General features: G+C 40.4%; 1 protein-coding gene across 1 annotated transcript in view; it reads right to left on the minus strand.

The window, feature by feature from the left end:
• Positions 1-2,973: 2,973 nt before the first annotated feature.
• The window catches only part of adhfe1 (alcohol dehydrogenase iron containing 1), a 70,095-nt gene continuing 54,409 nt past the window's right edge, over positions 2,974-18,659 (minus strand). Inside the window, exons 10-14 of the mRNA XM_078540405.1 lie at positions 16,648-16,746; positions 13,815-13,893; positions 9,277-9,373; positions 8,357-8,514; positions 2,974-7,418 (exon numbers count right to left, since the gene is read on the minus strand). Coding sequence (XP_078396531.1) covers positions 7,335-7,418; positions 8,357-8,514; positions 9,277-9,373; positions 13,815-13,893; positions 16,648-16,746 — 517 coding nt within the window. The 3' untranslated portion in view covers positions 2,974-7,334. The remainder of the gene's footprint in view (positions 7,419-8,356; positions 8,515-9,276; positions 9,374-13,814; positions 13,894-16,647; positions 16,747-18,659) is intronic.

Below are 18,659 nucleotides of genomic sequence, written 5' to 3' on the forward strand. Positions count from 1 at the left end.
ACGTCATGCTGGGCGGGCCTTAATTGGCCCGCCCACGTAAAATGGTGGCGTGCCCCCAATCGGTGGCGCCGATCGGAGGCGCGCCTCTGCGAGCCCAGTCTTCAACATCCCCCCTGATGGGGGGAAAATTCTGCCCATAGTAGGGAAATGAAGAGCTCTTATGGATTTACATGCAACAGAACTGTTTGATGATATAACGTCATTGGTGATTTTTGGTGTGCCTTCATCCCAAAGCAAATGGGAAGAGGTATTTACTGAGCTTGAACTCCTCTACTCCCAATTACCCTGCCACTAACCACATCCACTGAAGACGCTGAATCCTTGAAAGCACGCCTAACTGATCTAGCGTGCCCATATTATGGGATTCCGAATGACCTGTCTGATTTTCACATGCAACACGAGTGTCTTACAGCGTTGCGAGGCCTTAAGGCCAACCCGGACATACACATCAGTAAACCTGGCAAAGGGATGGGAATAGTCATCCTTACAAGCGTGACCGTATCAGCAAAATGCATGCCATTCTTAATGTGAGTCCAAACTCATCCTTTGGACCTGCTGCTCAACATGACCAGACAATCTTGCTCGAAAGTAAGCTTTAAAAAAAACGCTTGCTGGACTTGTGTAAGAGTGATGAGCTGCCGTGTGATACATCTGATAGGGTTTGTCCTCATGGCCAGCGTCTTCCGGTCGACGTGGGGGCGGGGCCCGTTCGCCGACATGTAAAATGATGTGGGGTGATGTCGGGCGTGCGTCCTGATGTCACCCCGCATTATTTAAATTGTCAGTTCGATGGGTGCGCACCTGAGTTGAATGTGCGCCTGCCGATCTGTCAACGGCCTATTAAGGCCATTAAAAAACCAATTGAACTCATAAATGGACCTGCCCGTCCAACCTTAAGGTTGGTGGGCAGGCCGGGAGCCCAGGCGGGCTTGTGAAAAAACATGAAACCTCATCCACGGGCGGGATGAGGTTTCATGAGTGATTTTAAAAATGCAGAATATTTTACAATAAAAGTTATGGACATGGCCCAGCTCATGTGACAGTGTCACATGAGGGGGCATGGCAGGGAAATTTTTTTCTAATCTTTATTGAAAATTTTAAATCAGTGCCGATCTCCCTGAGGCAGCACTTTGCCTCAGGAAGATTTGTGCACTCTTTCATGTGCATGCGCAAAAGTGCGCACTCCCGGCTGAGGGAATCCCCCCCAGCCCGCACAGAGAACGCATTGCGCTTCCTGGTGCATGTCATGCTGGTTGGGCGGTGCGCTGCCGATTGGGGGCGCCGATCAGAAGTGCGCCTGCTCCCGCACTTCCCCCCCAACGGGGGGAAAATGTTGCCCCATGGCTCACTGCTCCTGCTTATGCATGGGCTGCCCAAGACACACAAAAGTGATGTCCCTTTACACCCTATCTTATCTATGACCGGTTCTGCACAGCATGAATTGGCCAAACGGCTGGGTAAATTGTTACAACCAGTTTTAAACAAGCTTTCCAGATACAGGGTGAATGACTCCTTCACAATTTGTGAAGGCCATACAGGACTTGCATATCGGTAGCAATGCTGTGTCCATGTGCTCATTTGACATGGCTAGCCTATTCACCAATGTTCCACTTAAGGAAGCCATAGATATTTGAGCTGCAGCACAATATCATGGTGATCTAGACCCACCACAATTGCGTGAATCAGTATTCACTGAACTAATGAACTCAGCAACTCATGCATTGAGTTCAGTTTTAATGACACCATGTATGCCCAAATAGATTGTGTTGCCATGGGATTCCCCTCTAAGCCCAAGCCAATCACTCACCATGCAAGCTTGATGCTGAAAAGGGCACATCAAAGACATCCTGCAGGATAATGGCTACTGCATAGTAACAGCATGAATCAGCTAGCTTCCCCTGTTGATCAATTTTTTGAGATACCTTGCCCTTCCAGGGTAATCTGAGGTAGACTGGGCACTTTTCAGAGCCAAAAGTGACAGCCTTGGGCGTGTACTGGAGGCTACATATATTAATACATAGGGCCTTGTTCTTTGGAGACATAAAGGACATATACACACATTGCACTTGTTTCAGCTAAACAAAATAAGTGACAGCTGGTTCATTCCCCAGGGCAATGTCTTGACTAATCTGAGTCATGCTGGCTGTTTTAAATTTCAGACAATGCTTGGTAATTAACTGTCAGTCACCATCAACTGGTGCATTCTCCATGGCAATGCCTCTACCAATCAGAGTCCACTTGCCAACCGATCAGCACTCTCTTCTCATACAGTACAAATTTGTTGTTTCCCTTGACATTGGCCTTTTCTTGCAAATTGTCCTGATGAGTGCAAGGTGAAAAGCTTTGACCAAAAATGTTTCTTTCTTCAGCAATACTAATTGGTGATGGTTGTGACTAAATCAATTGGTCAGGAAATCAGAAAAGACACAGTAAAGATGATAATGGGATTTGGGGCAACAATCTCTAGATCGGCTCTCTTATTCTGTAAACTGACTAGTTGAATGAGCTCTACAATATCACATTCACACAGGCATAACAATTTAAATAATAATGCTATAGATAGTGAACCAATAGAGATAAAAAACAAAATCCATTTTAAAGTCATCAATGTGTTTTCTTCGATACAGTGATACAACTACATCTTCACCACTATTATTCCTAGAATATTGCACTTTTCAGAAATCTGATTACAAATGTGTTTTATACACATTAGTGTAATTTATTGATCTGCAGTTGAGCAATATATAAAATCTTAACCAGTGAATTCATACCAAATTAAATTTCTGGTATTTTCCATTTTAAAATCACAAAGAAATGAAAAACAGCAGGAATTATGGCATTTGATATTTTACACAATGGAAACCCTATGATAGTAAAATAATGCAATATTGTTTGGGAGGGTAATGCTGTTAGGACATTGCCTTACAGATGACAAGACCAAGATACAGTAATTTATTCCAGGCATGAGATCACTTTTAGAACAAAAGCTTCTGTTTATTACAGAAATGTGATGAAGCCCTCTCTAATGCAATGATAATGAATCTGCAGTCAAATGTATCTCAAAGCCACACATTGCTATAACTAAAATCTTACAGCAAAATTTCCATTTGTGAGAGTTTATTTTACAGCTTGTCAGTTACTGTTAAAGACTTCAACTGTTTTCTTTACTACAGAAACCCTAAGACAAGGCACTATAATATATAATACAGCTTTCAATCATTCATTAGGCCATAATGTCAGAGATCTTAACATGTACAATGGTTTTCAGTTTTCTAGAGCTCTCCATTAAAAACATACAAAAATATCTATTTTTCTTGTCACACACATGTGTATATTTTCCTTTGATTGCTGTGCACTTTTTATTCACATTACAACTGGAGGAAAATATAATCTATTATCCATCGAGTAGAAAGACAGAGTGCTCAGGGTCACAGTCATTCCATTCTAGCTCTTAGGAATTGTTTAATAACTTTTTTGTGTACTCACTGAAGCACAAGATTTCTGTTTTGTACACAATGTTCATATTGAGCAGTTCAAGGCCAAGCGTTGCCCAGTTAGATTCCCAGTAAAGATTCCACTACTTTGCCTCAAAACCAGCCCAGCACCTTACCGTAGTGAGGTATTTTTCCATTTCCCACACCAGCTATTCTGTGATCTCCATGAAATTTCTAATTTAGTGCCAATTAGTATCAGTTTTGCATACATTTTGAATCCAATCAGTTTGGATCGCGGAGATGAAAGGCCAGTGTCTTACTACATTACATTACCCAGCTCCTTCTGGCCTGGTAAATTAAATGGATTGCACTGAATTTGAGATTTAAATTTTGCTATTGCTAAACTGATGTAAAGGGGTCAAAGCCCATTGTACAGGGACAACAATTTTGAATAAAATGTAAAACCAAAATAAAGTACAGTGGGTGATGTCAAGCTTTAGTTATAAAAATGAAAGGATAGCAGGGGGAGGTAACGAGTTTTACTGTTTTTGAAATTGTGGCAAAGAGTGAGTTAGAGTAGAAGATTATATAGAGTTTTGATTTCAAAACAGTGCAGATGTTATGAAGAGGAACCACATGTAGGACATTGTATCTAGAGCTTACAGAGAACAAGAGAGGGTGGTAATACCAATAAACTAGAGAAACGAGAAAGGATGTGGGAGAGAGGTGAAAGAGCCTTTGATAAGGTACGACATAGTAGGCTGATGACAAAGGCTACAGCATGTACAGTCAGAGACAAATAACTGAATAGATACAGTAGAAGATTAGCTAAAAACTAGAAAGCAGAGAGTAGGAATCAAGGATAGATTTATTCAAACTGGAGTAAGATAGCAAGTGGTATTTCACAAGGATCAGTGATGGGCCATAGTTATTCATAATTTACATTAATGATTTAGACTTGGGAGTAGGTAACTCAAAATCAAAATTTTCAAATGATACCAAACTGGAGGCACACAACTAACAGTGAGGAGAAATGCAACATAATTCAAGAAGACATTAGGAAACTTCAAGCTGGGCAGTTAAGCAACAAATGAACTTTAACATAAATAAATGTGAGGTGATGCACTTTGGTAGGAAAAATAAAAACATCACCACACCTTAGGAAATAGAAATCTGAATGAGGTAGAAGAGCAAAGGGTGCTAGTGATACCGGTGAGCAGGTCATTAAATGCAGCATCACAGCTCAGCAAGACAATTAAAATGCTAAAAATGCACTGGGATTTATTCCTAGGGGTACAGAATTCAAAAATAGTGAAGATATGTTAAGTTTGTATAAAAGCATAGTCAGGATGCACTTAGAATACTGTGCACTGCTCCGCTTTCCACAATATAAAAAAGATGTAGATGCACAGGAGGAAGATTACAGCTACTCATAAAGATTGAACAGGTTGGAACTTCCTCTTTAGAAAATTTTGAGGTGATATTTAAAATTAAATTTGTATTATTAATGAGTTGGATGGGGTAGATGTTGAAAGCATGTTTCCAATTGTGGGAAAATGCAAAACTTGAGACCGTAATTGTAGGATATTTGTTAATATATTCAATGGGGAAATAAGGAGAAATTTATTTACTTAGAGAGTGATTAGAATGTGGAACTCATTATCACAGGAAATGGCTTAGATATTTTGAAAAGGCAACTACATGAGCACATGAGAGAAAAAAGAATAGAAAGATAGGCTAAAAGGCTGTGATAAGGTAGGTGGAATGGGAGGAGACTCGTGTGGAGTATAAAAACTAGCACAGGCCAGTTGGGCTGAATCCTTTTCTTATATCATGTGCAGGAGTGTTGGAGAAATGTTATAAAACTTCCTAGAGATGGAAATAGTGCTCAAGTTCTCTTTGGACTTGGGTTTCATAGTTTTAATGGTAATTTTCATTGCAATCTGCTAATGTACCTTCATAGTTCAGAAAAATAGGAACATGAGTTATCAAAGCATAAAAAGTGCAAACAAAGCATTGGGGTTCATTTCTAGGAGAATAGAATTCAAAAGTAGAGAAGTTACGTTAAGAACATAAGAAAAAGTAGCTTGGTGTAGGCCATTTGGCCCTTTGAGCCTCCTATGCCATTCAATAAGATCATGACTGATATTCTGCCTCAGCTCTATCTTCCACCATATCCTTTAATTGCCTTAGTACTATTATAGAGCTTTGGTTAGACCACACTTAAGAAAACCATGCCCAATTCTGGGCTCCAGGTTAAAAAAGGATAGAAGCATTGGAGAAGTGCAAAAAAGGTTTAAAAGTATGACAGCAGAATTGATTTGATAGAATATAACTATCAGGACAACTTGAACAGGCTGGATCATGTTCTTTAGAAAATATAGGTGACCTAATAGAGGTGTTTCAAATTATGAAGGGGTTTTGTAGGGCAGATGTAGAGAATATGTTTCCACTTCTGGGAAGGCCTAAAACTAGGGGCCACAAATATAAAATGGTCTTGAATAAATAAATCATCAGGAGAAACTTCTCTACTCAACGGGTGATGCAAATATGGAACTTACTATCATGTGGAGCAGTTGAGACAAAAACAAAAGTTGCATTTAAAGGGAATCTAGTTTGGTATATAAGAGAGAAAGGAGTAGATGGATGTGTCGATAGGGTGAGATGAAGTAAATAGAGTGCGAGGGAAACTCATGTGAAGCATGAACACCAGTATAAACTGATTGGGCTGAATGGCTTGTTTCTGTGCTGTAAGTTCTATGTAATCTCAGTTTTATTTACTGAAGTATTATAAAAGAAGACGGTAAAGGAATATATTCTGTTTAAGGAATATTGGATCTTCTATGGGGTTGATCGATGTGAGTTTAAGGTAGACATTGTATAAGATGTGATGAGCGATATTTAAATATTTTAGTAATGAATGATTTCTAATTGGATTAAATGTGAGATTTTTGTGTGTTATGGTGCATTTAAGGTTTGATGTGCTCTCTATGCAAGGTTTTTCAAATAATAATATACAATTTCCTGTGGCACATTATTACTAACCAATTACCTGTGGCATGACTCAGGAATAGTCAAGAATCTGCAGGACAACCTGGCAGCTTTAAATCTGTTGCTCAGTTGCTCCCTGTGGGGAAGTGAGGTTAAGTTGTTTAGTTACTCTCCTAGTTAACTTTCAGTCAGGAAAAGAGCAGGAAATAACTCCTTTTCACTCATTTTATGTGCTTTTCGAATATTTATCCAATTCCCCATTGAAAGTTTTTACTGAATCTGCTTTCATCTCTCTTGCAGACAATACATTCCAGATCATTATAACTCTGTAAAAAAAATTATCATCTCCTCTCTGGTCCTTTTGCCAATTATCTTAAATCTGTGATCTCTGGTTACCGACCTTCGTCATAGTGGAAACATTTGTTACTCTATTAAAACCTGTCACAATTTTCAACACCACTACTAAATCTCCCCTTAACCTTCTCTGTATAGCTGAAGTCCTGCATTCTTGGTACCACTCTAGTGAATCTTCTCTGCACCCTCTCCAAAGTCTTGGAATCCTTGCTCGCAGTCTGATTTGAACTTTTCAAATTCAGCAGGTCAGGAATTCTGGCAGCCACAGTCATACATCCTGGCTGATTTTTCTTTCTATTGGCCTAGCTATAGTACTGGGTAATCAATACATGGTAGTGAATTGGTATGACAATTAGTGACAGTCAGAAAATAGTGGTCTACAATTTTAATGTAATTACTGGTTATCGTTTTCAACTTTAAAGCATTTACAGTAATATATTTAAAACTTACTTTGAGAAGTTAGTTACCAAGTACTTGTTGCTCATGTTTCTTTGCATTCAGTGATGTTCCCTCATACTTAATATAGTTTTCAATTCTTTATCCTATGTAACAAGATTAATATAGCTTCATTGAGGACTCAAACAAAGCTGCCAGGTCTTCCTCTGTCTGAGGCCTTGGTGCCAGTTTGGTTATTCTCTCCTAAAACAAAACAGCAGAAAAACTGCTTGTTGTCAAATCGTTGAAGGCAAATCCTTTTCAGTACACATGCTCTACATACCCCTAGGATATGTTGTCAATGGGTCATGTTGCTGAGAGAAAAAAATATCCCATGAGGAACAAACTCTCCTTCAGGTTTGTAATGTAGGAACAAAGTGAAATTGTCTTCCTGTCCTCAGAAAGACAAACCTCAAGATGGGTGTGCTTAGCCTAAAGTAACTCAAGCAAGTGTCTAGGAGACGGAGTAGCCAGCAGAGATCTGAAAGCTGGCTAATTCCACTTTGGCATAGAGCTGTGTCATTATGGGTATCTCAGATTTCATTGTCAGGGTTAGTTATCAAAATGACTCCCTTTTGCCTTGTTCCTTGACTCCCAGGGTGCTTATGCAATGTCTGTTTATTGTACTGGCACACCTCAGGACATGCTGGATGCGTAGGTAGAAAACTAGCTCCCAAGAATTTCATCAAGGCAGTCCATTTGAGCAGCAGTCCGAGCACTATACAGCATACGGTGTATCTGATCTGATTGTGGCCTCAACTCCACTTTCCTTCCTAACCCTTTTTCTTTTGATGCCCTTGTCAATTAAGAATCTGCCTAGTTCAGCCTTAAAAATATTCATGCCTCAACCACTCTCTGGAGAAGAGGGTTCCACAACTCACGACCCTCTGGGATGGAAAATTTCACCTCATCTCCATCTTAAATGGGAGACCCCTTATCTTTAAACTGTATCTCCTAGTTCAAATCTTTCCTACAAGGGGAAACATCCTTTCACCATCCAGCCTGTCAAGTGCCCTCAGGATCTTACATGTTTCAATAAGATCATCTCTAATTCTTCTAAGCTCCAATGGATACAGGCCCAAACTGTCCAGCCTTTCCTCATATGATAACCCCTTCATCCCAGGAATCAGTCGGGTACACACCTGAGGCACAGTTCCTTTGACTAGAGCTGGAATATCTTCTTTACTGTAACCAACTGCACTCAGGCCGTTTTCAACATTCAGCTCAAACAGGAATTTCCGAAGAGTATCAGCCAGAGCTAATCCTGCATCTTCACGTTTCACAGTCCGCACATCAGTTCCTGAAAGACACAGAGCCCAGACTGTAGTATCAGATAGGAAGGCAGTCACACTGTGTATTCATAGTAAATTACAGCTTCATTTTACTCTCCTCTACATCTGCTTCCAGTATATATAAAACACATACAAGTAAAATGAATGGAATTACTACTTCAACAAAGCTCTTGTTTTCTTTCTAAGCTATGTTTTGATTATGTCCTTACAAAGAAATTCTTTATGGAAATCAAACAAATAAAAGTTGTCACCTGACAACTGTTGTTAAACTGCAATGTATGTTAAATGCACCACCATTTGATGCATTCTTCATTATGTTGGATCAAATTTATTAACTGCAGGCTATATAAGTCGTCAAAAGAATTATAACTAATTATATTTTAATATGAATTTTAGCAATGTTCACTAGTGTGTTTTTAATTCCAAATCAAGACTTATCATGTTATTAACTGTAAATTTACTGGTACATACATATCAGAAAGATAGTCAGTGAAAGCTGTACAGATGGGATTTATATCAAACTGCTAATCTGATCAGTAAAATTTCAGCTGATTAAATGCATTGTACTTTATTCAGTTAGTTATTCAGATCAGTTAATGAACAAACATAATTACAAACAAATCAAATGATGCCTGTTTAATGGCAGTTCAGATTAGTTGACGACTTTATTTGGTTGATTTCCATAAAAATGTTCTACAAATTTACAAATTCACTTTCAAACTCTCAGTTCTAATACTGTTTAAGTTGTCTGCAAGAATTCAATCTCCTACCTAGTATTTCAGCTGCTTCCAAGTGCCGTTCAGGACACATAGAGCCCGTGAAAGTGAAGACTGCAGGTGAGGTCAAAACCACAGAAAGGCCATGGGGCTGAATAAAGAGAACACCACCTATTATGTAAATACGAACATACAAAATAGGAGCAGAAGTAGGTCATTCGGCCCCTTGAGCCTGCTCTGCCATTCAATAAGACCGTGGCTGATATCTTTGTGCTTTGAGTTCTACATTCCCACCTACTCACGATAACCTTTGATTCCCTTGCCTAACAAGAGTCTATCTACCTCTGACTTAAAAATATTCAGTGACCCCACTTCCACTGTCTTCTGAGGCAGAGTTCCAAAGTCGCACAACCCTCTGAGAGAAAAAAATTCTCCTCACCTCTGTCCTAAAAGGGCGACTGCTAATTTTAAAGCAGTGCCCCGTAGTTCCGGACTCACCCATAAGAAGAAACATCCTTTCCACGCCCACCTTGACAAGATCATTCAGGATCTTATATACTTCAATCAATTCAAATCAATTCACCCCTCACTCTTCTAAACTCCAATGGAAACAAGCCCAGCCTGTCCAACCTATCCTCATAAAACAACCTATTCAATCCAGGTATCATTCTAGTAAACCTCCTCTTAACCACCTCTCAACGCATTTACATCCTTCCTTAAATAAGGAGACCAAAACTGCACACAGCATTCTAGATGCGGTCTCACCAATGCCCTGTATAACTGAAGCATAAGATTCTTACTTTTATATTCAATTCCTTTCGTAATAAAGGATAACATTCCATTAGCCTTCCTGATTATATGCTGTACCTGCATAGGAACTTTTATGACTCATGCACGAGAACACCTAGATCCTTCTGCACCTCTGAATTCTGCAGCTGTTCTCTACTTAAGTAATACTCTGCTTTTTTATTCTTCCTGCCAAAGTGAACAACTTCACATTTTCCCATATTATACTCCATCCGCCAGATTTTTGCCCACTCACTCAACTTATCTATATCTGTCTGCAAACTCCTTATGTCTTCTTCACAACATACTTTCCTACCTATCTTTGCGTTGTCAAAAATTTAGCTACGATGCCTTTGATCCCCTCATCTAAGCCATTGATGTAAATTGTAAAAAGCTGAGGCCCAAGAATAGACCCCTGGAGGACCCTACTAGTCACATCCTGCCAATCAGACAAAGACCCATTTATGCATACTCTCTGCATTCTGACACCCAGCCAATTCTCTATGCAGGCTAATATGCAACCCCCTACACCAGGAGCTTTTATTTTCTGCAATAACCTTTGATGTGGCAGCTTATCAAATACCTCCTGGAAATCCAAGTACAGTAAGTCTACAGCCTCCCCTTTATTCACAGCACACGTTACTCCTTCAAAGAACTCTGATAAGTTGGTTAAACATGATTTCCCTTTCACAGAACCATGCTGACTCTTCCCGATTACCTTGTGTTTTTCTAAGTGCCCAACTATAACCTCTTTAATGATTGAATCGAACACCTTTCCCACAACAGATGTCAAGCTAACTGGTCTATAGTTTCCTGTTTCAGCCTCCCTCCCTACTTGAATAGCAGGGTTACATTTGCTACTTTCCAGTCTGATGGAACCTTTTCAGAATCTAGGGAACATTGGAAAACTAACACCAACGCATCTACCACCTCATTAGCAACCTCTTTTAAGACCTTAGGATGAAGTCCATCAGGACCCAGAGACTTGTCAGCCCGCAGCTCCATCAGTTTGCTCAGCACCACTTCCCTGGTGTTTGTAATTTCACCAAGTTCCCCCCTCCCTTCCGCCTCTTGATTTATAGCTTTTGCTGGAATGTTTTTTGTATCCTCTATAGTGAAGACAGAAGCAAAATATTTGTTCATTTCATCCGCGATTTCCTTATTATCTACTATTAACTCCCCATTCTCACTCTCTAGAGGACCAAAACTCACCTTACCTACTTCTTTTCCTGTTTAAATACCTGTAGAAGCTCTTGCTATCCATTTTCACATTTCTAGCTAGCTTCCTCTCATACTGTAATTTCTTTCTGCTGATTAACCTTTTAGTTATTCTCTGCCATTCTTTATATTCTGTCCAATCATCTGACCTGCCACTCATCTTTGCGCAGTTATATGCTTTTCTCTTAAATTTGATGCTTTGCCTAACTTCTTTAGTTAACCACGGATGGTGGGTCCTTCCTTTAGAATTTTTCTTCATAATTGGAATATACTTATTGAGTATTCTGAAAAATCTCCTTAAATATGTCAGTGCTTCTCTATTGATCTATCCACTAGTCTAGTATCTCAATTAACTTCAGCTAGCTCAGCTTTCATGCTCACATAGTTTATTTAAGTTTAAAATACTAATCTCAGACCCGCTCTTCTCCCTTTCATTCTGGATGTAAAATTCAATCATAGTTTGGTCACTGCTACCTAGGGGTGCCTTTACCCTGAGGTAATTAATTAATCTTGTCACATTTCACAATACCAAGTCTAATATAACCAAGTAGGACTTGCAATTTGCAAAAAACCTCTTTGAAAGAAAATGATTAAAATCTTTCCAAATCCCCACATTGATATGTTCACCAAGATCTCCTCCCTTAGCTGCGACTCATCCCTGCTGATTTCAGCCCATATCTAGTTCTCTCTCCTCCGACTTCTCCACCCTCTTGTGTTCACTTTGTCTCACTCTTCATATGAATTTGCTTATCCCATGGATCCCTTCAACCTTGATATTACCACCTTAAGGCCTCAATCACTAATGAGGCTATTCTTCCCATGCTCTTGTCTCCCTTATCATCCAACCCCCAAATCCTTCAACCTCACTGCTTACCGCAACTCCTACCCCACCACCACAATACCTGCAGCTCCTAGCCTCTGCCTTTATTCCCACTAAATCATTTATCATCTTTCAATCCTGTCATTACCCCGGTGGAGTCCCTACCACATTTTTAAGTCCAAGGGAGGACAACTGAGCTATTCACTCAACATATCTGACTCAATCATGTTAAATACTACCATACCTTCTGCTCAGCCAAACTCTTCTACTACCCCAGGTCATCCTGCAAGACAAGGACAACTCGAAGCTCTTTTTCAAATGCTGTTCAGTGTTTTGAGAAATCGAAATTGAGAGCAAACAAGTTAGGTTTAGAAAGCTGGGCTGGAACAAAGTTTAGAAAAACTGATTCAGGAGTGAATTGGACAAAATGAAGTATTTTATACATTGATTTGAATGAACACTACGTTTTGGATGTGAAATTGCCCAGTTCTGATGAAGTATACAGTGCTGTATGCAAGGATAAGATAATAGTGCCCTCTACTGACCAAAAGCTCTTTCATTTTCTGTAAGTGAAGTATACAACTGATCACTGTTTAAACGTCAATTTCAAGCATCAAACACATATTTTTACAGATAAGCATTCATTTAGAAACATAAGTTTAAAATAAAATAAAATACTGATCAATATACTACGGTGGCAACATAAGAATGTGTGACAGTCAAGGCTTCTGTTCCAAAACTGAAACAAAGGCCTGGATTTCCACAGCGATGGAAAACCTCTCTGTCATTGCAGCAATAGGGGAGGCTGGAATCTGGAAGTCCCACCCCCGAACAGTACTTACCATTTTTTGCAGGGACGGGAATAGGGGCGGGGCGGGATTTGTGCATGTGCATTTTATATGGCTGTTTCACATTCGAGTTATGTTCATTAGCCAGGAGTAGGGAAACAAAACATGTGCAGATCAGACCTGGTAGGAGCAGGCCTAAACTTTGGGGAGTCATTTGGAGAGGTGGTGTACCCTCTTGGAGAGGCAGTGTAGATATGGTCCCAAGACACCTTTGAGGGAGGTCAGGTGTCCTTTGGGAGAAGTAAGGTGCCCTTTGGGATTGTTAAAAGTGCACGTGAATGTGTGTAAAAAGTGCGCTCCCAACCCAGAAGCGAAAATTCAGGCCTGAATGTTTGGCCATCTCTGCCTCCTCTCTCAACCCAATCCCAATCTTATACATAAATACCTGAATCTTATACACTCTGTAGTTTCTGCACATGTTCCTTCTTCAGTCCACAGGAGATTCATTTCCTCTACAGCTACTGATCATCCATTTTCTTCTTCTCTTGCTTATCCACCATTCACTTCCCTCAGACATTATTCCTATCCTTTTAAAATTTCTAATTCTCCAATCCCTTAAAATGGTTCATCTTAACCTCACACACTACTACACAATTTCTATCGAAGGCTCTTGCAAACACTTCTGCCATCCACGTACACACTTTCCTTTCCCATCACTCTCTATTTTCCAATCAACCCAAAGGCTACAGATCAAAGTTATCAATGGCAGTCAGGAAATAGTTTAGAACAGTGGGATTGAAGCATCCTATGTACATACACAAGAACATGTATCTTGTTAGCCCATATTCCAGTTTCATTCTCTATTGTGATCTGTCACATCACTTGAATCAAAAAATAAGTTACAGCTATGTAATACATCTCTATCATATTTCTTGCAACTTATGTACTATTATATTGCACACACAATTCAAAATACATACCACCAAAGGGTGATCCACATTGTAATCCTTTGCTCTAAAGCTTTTCACCATTCCTGCTATTGGATAGGACATTCCATGGCTAGGAAAAGTACAAAACACACAGTTTGAGTCACTGTATTTGCTCTTGTGTAACTCAAGAGTTGTGAAAATTCAGCATAATTTGACAATTCTCATGTCAAAGCTAACAGAATTCATAATTGTAGATTGGAATTAGTGAGCATTTAGAATACACAAGTTATTGATTTTTAAAGGCACATTGTGTTTGACAAATTTAATATATTTTTACGAAATGATGGATAGACAAAGGAGTTCAGTCGATAGATGTAGTTTTTTGGGATTTTCAGAGGCATTAGATAAGTTGGGCGGAGTTTATTGCGCATCCCTGGGGCAAGTTTGGAGGCAGGGATGGGCCTCTTGATTGGGTGGGAGGGTGCGGGTTGGAGAACTTGTGGGAAGGCTTGAGGGTGGCCACCCTGTCCCGAGGTTAATTCCCACAGCTGCTGGTATTCAACCAGTGGCAGGTGGGGACTCGCCATGTAGGGAGGCCACCCAGAAAATCCTATCGTGTTTGCCACTGGCCTCCTGGGGTTCCCCCGTTCACAGGCACTCTGTGCCCGATCAGGGACCTGGTGTCGAGAAAGGGGGTGCTCACAGGAAACCATCCTCCTGTCCTTGCTTCTGTCCCTTAAACCACCCCCCCGCCCCCGCTTCCTCACGACCCCCTTGCTTCCCACACTTACTCTATCTGGGGATCCATTGGTGATCCTTGTGATAGACCCCATTGTAGTACTGGCAGTGGCCACCATTTCTGGTGGTGCTGCTGGTACTGGCCAGCTGCTGGCCTGATTGATCGGCATCTTTAGGGAATGGGATTCCCACCCTACTGGGGGCTTAATTGGATGGGAGGCTTAACACTATTCAGGTAAGCGCATGATTGGAATGTAATAGAGTTGAGTTTCCTGGAGAAAAGCAATGGTGAGCTTCTCCAACCGGAGAGACTCCCGTCACCCACATTGAAATCCCAGCTGAAATCCCATCAAATCTCACAAGAAGCTTATTAGAAAAATTCAGGTGTTTAAAAGGAGATACATTGGTGTCCATAGAAAGTTGGCTGATGAAAAAGAAAATATGAGGGTAAATGGATGTTGCTCAGATTAGATTAGAAGTGGTATTCATATAGATAATGGACTTGGGCAAAGGGAGTTCGATTTCAAATTGTGTTATTGGAACAAAAGTATCAATTTTCACAAAACAGTGAGGAGAACTGCAAAATACTTCAGGATGCCATAGACACATCAGCGAAATGGACGGACAGGTGAAGCTGCAATTTACTGCAGGCAAGCGTGATGTGATAAATCTGGGAGGAAAAACAACGAGTGAGAGTATACGCCTAATGGAAAGATGGATAAACTGAGAGATGTATATGTATATGTAGGGTTGTAAGGATGGCATGTTTCTAGGTATTGTGACCACTTATTATGGAAAAGATCTAAATATGCTTGAAGCTTGCTTTGAAGGGTTTAGTTTCACAGGACAGCTAGATCATGGAATGTGAATCAGAAGTCGGACAAAGATGGTCTCAGACAATAGATAAGATACCTTTGATAAGATACCTTCCAGTATACGTTTGCACTTTAGGGATCAGAGTTTGCATTGAGCTAATTATAGAAAGGATATTAAAATCATGGAGGGTATATAGCATGAACGCGTCAGGGCTAAGTCAGGAATGGAAAACTAGAGTGATGAAGAGAGACTTGAGATATAAGGATTATTTACACTAAAGCAGAGAAGGTTAAAAGGAGATTTAATAGACGTTTTGCAGGCTATGAAGAGTTTTGATCAAGTGAACAAGGAAGGACAATCTCCTCTGGTTGAAAGTCAGTGACAAAGGAGTTTCCAATTTAAAGCTGTCATTAAGGGATTGAGAAAAGTGGTTAGGATATATTTCTTTACACTAAAGTTTATTGGTGCATGAAGTGCTTTCTCATAGGGTTACATTGCAGAGACAATTGCATTTTTAAGGGAAAATATTTGAAGCAAGTTATTAGTTATAATACACATTTTAAAATGGCTTGTTTTGCATAAGAAATTATATTTAGTAGTTGCATGCTTGAACCTGCAATATACTATTGAGGAAATACTTTGCATATTGTAGCACTAAGGTAAATTCCAAGTTTCTGAGTTAACTGATCTCAGCTAAAGCAGCAGTTGGAGCATCATTAATCGTCTCAGCTCCCCATACCCTGAAGGGTCAAATCAACAATATTTCCCTTTCTGACCGCAATTCTGTGAAAAATGCCTGTGAATGAATAAACATCAGATCAGGCTTAACCTTGATTTTCTCAAGATTGAACAGTCTGTGGTCACCTACTGTCCTGGTTCGCATCTGAAAATGGCCCCCTGGACAAGGTACTGGAGGGGTGCCAGCACCTGTGTGGAGTTGTACTCCAGCAATAAGTGCAAAGGATAATAAAACATACGTGCTTAAGCCTTAAAGAAGATCTCTCGCCAGGTAGCAGTATTATATTCATTTTAAGATTTTTTAAAAATCCTTTATGGTGCTCCTTGATGAACCCCAGCACATATTTATTTTTGACAGGATTGTGTGGAGCAGGTACACTGATGCCATTAGATGGGGAATTCCCTTTTGGCACAGCTGCTGCACAGCCTGAGGACTTCAAAGGCTTGGTGTTAACTAATTCACAGCAGGGAAAATAACACGCAAATTAGTATATAAGACTCTATATTAAGCCTCTTCCCATCTTGAACAAATATATGCATGCTATCTATTCAAGTTTGGGGCTTCATAACATAAGTGTATTGCATCGCTTACCAGAGATGAACGCCAGCATTTCCAAAGCCAATTCCTGCAAAAACACTTGCAAGGTGCATGTTGGACCTAGCCTCGAAGTCATCAGGATGTTGGATAGCACTAGTAGTTCGAAGGAGAAATTAATATTTTACATATGGTATAGCATTCAAAGTAAAATACCTGAGCAACCTCCTATGGCATTGCACATGGGAAGTTGAGGCCAAGTGTAGTCCTTCAGATGATTTGGGGTTAGAGGGCAATTTATAATGTGGTTATAACAGTTTATATCCATACGGCACTCAATAGAAATTCTAGGTACTTATATATGATGTGTACTTCCTGCCCTTAAACCTTACTTCCTGCTTTTATAATGGAAATCTTGTATGTTAAAATATCATAATGGAAAATTTGTGTGTAATCATTCACACTGGGAAAGTCTTTTGATAGACAGGCCAACTTTTTGCCGTCATCCTTTGATGAACCAATTTAATCGTTCAACATGCTTTCTGAAAAGTTTCCACCTTTTTCACCATATTTTTCAAGAAAAATGTGATCAAATTTACCCATTAAATTGTCTTTTCTATCTTTTAATACATAACTTTTACTTTAAGGTCTGAGTCTGTCTCTAAAGCTTGGATTTGTCTTAATAATTTTACCTCAGCCATTGGATAGAGCTTTCAACAACATCTGTGCATTGAGTAAGCTCAGTCACAGAATTTATCCCTCATGCAGCATCTGCAGCAGCATGAGTCGAAGGGTAAGAAGGGTCTCTTTATCCTGTGAGGATTGGAGAGTTTCTATTTTCTCCAAGACTTTAAAATAAACCGGAGGTTAAATTCTGCAAGCTTCATTTTAGACAAGTGTTGAGATTTATTTAAAACTGCTATTTTCTATTATGAACTGTCCACAGATGGACAACACCTGTTATTAGCAGGATCTTCTTATTAGTCACTCACTTGCTTATTGCTGTTGAAAACTCCGTTAAACAGCCTCTTTGAACATTTTTTTGGGTTAAAACAACTTTGATAATACATAAACATTAATTTTTGAGCATTTTATGAGGAAACTTAATTTGTTTATGAATTTTTTTTGTTTATTAAAAACTATAATTTAGAAAACTCATAATAGACCATTAAAGAGTCATTTTTTGTGCCACTGGTGTAAGTCACAAAGACATATCAGCAAACTGCAGCCCCAGCCATCATTTTCATCCATTCATTTTACAATACAGAAAATTGACTTTTAAACACATAGGGCAGGATTTTCTGCCTGTTACCACCCGCGATCGGGTCCGCGCCGCCATTTGACGCGGGCGGGCCTCCAGCATGAATCACGGCTCCCGAGGACAGCGGGAGTGGGCGGGCGGTGGCGGGACCGCAGCGACCGCTGGGTCCAATGGCGACCCGGCGGCCTGTTTAAAAAAGCTGCTGCAGCCTTTCAAAGGCTGTGAATCATGGCCAGTGGAAGGGCTCCCCAGGACGCTGCTGCTGAGCAGGCCGGGCAGGAGGGTAGGGCAACGGGGCACTGTGCCCCTCAGTTTTTCTGATGACAGGCCTGGCATCTTTGTGAGAGTGTTCAGCAGCAGCGGGGTGAGGAGGCACTGGATCCCTGCAATGTCCCACTCTGGTTGGGATGGGCCGTCCGCAAAGAGAGTCCAGGTACAAGTAGCACTAATCAATGCTCTTCTCTCCTCTTCAGGAGAAGAATGCACATAATGCTGCTGAGCGGGTGACAACTGGCGGAGGGCCGGCCCAGTTGGCGATTCTCAGCCACTTTGAGCAGGAAGCCCTAGATTTGGAGAGGTGCCATGCGCCCAGGTCCACCGGTGTCAGTGAGGCTGGGGTGCCACGGGCAGGTATGTTTGCCCAGCAGTGAGGTCACCATTGTTCTCCCAACAGCCATGGCAGTGCTGAATGTTCAGTGATTGAAGTTTGCAACATGGCTTGACCATTGCTTATGGAAGGATGAGCGCATAATGATCCGGGGGATGGGGATACACATTGACATTGTCTCCACGTTAACTGATCTAATAT

This window comes from Cetorhinus maximus, chromosome 4, assembly GCF_964194155.1.
Source record: "Cetorhinus maximus chromosome 4, sCetMax3.hap1.1, whole genome shotgun sequence".
In the NCBI taxonomy this organism is placed as follows: Eukaryota; Metazoa; Chordata; class Chondrichthyes; order Lamniformes; family Cetorhinidae; genus Cetorhinus; species Cetorhinus maximus.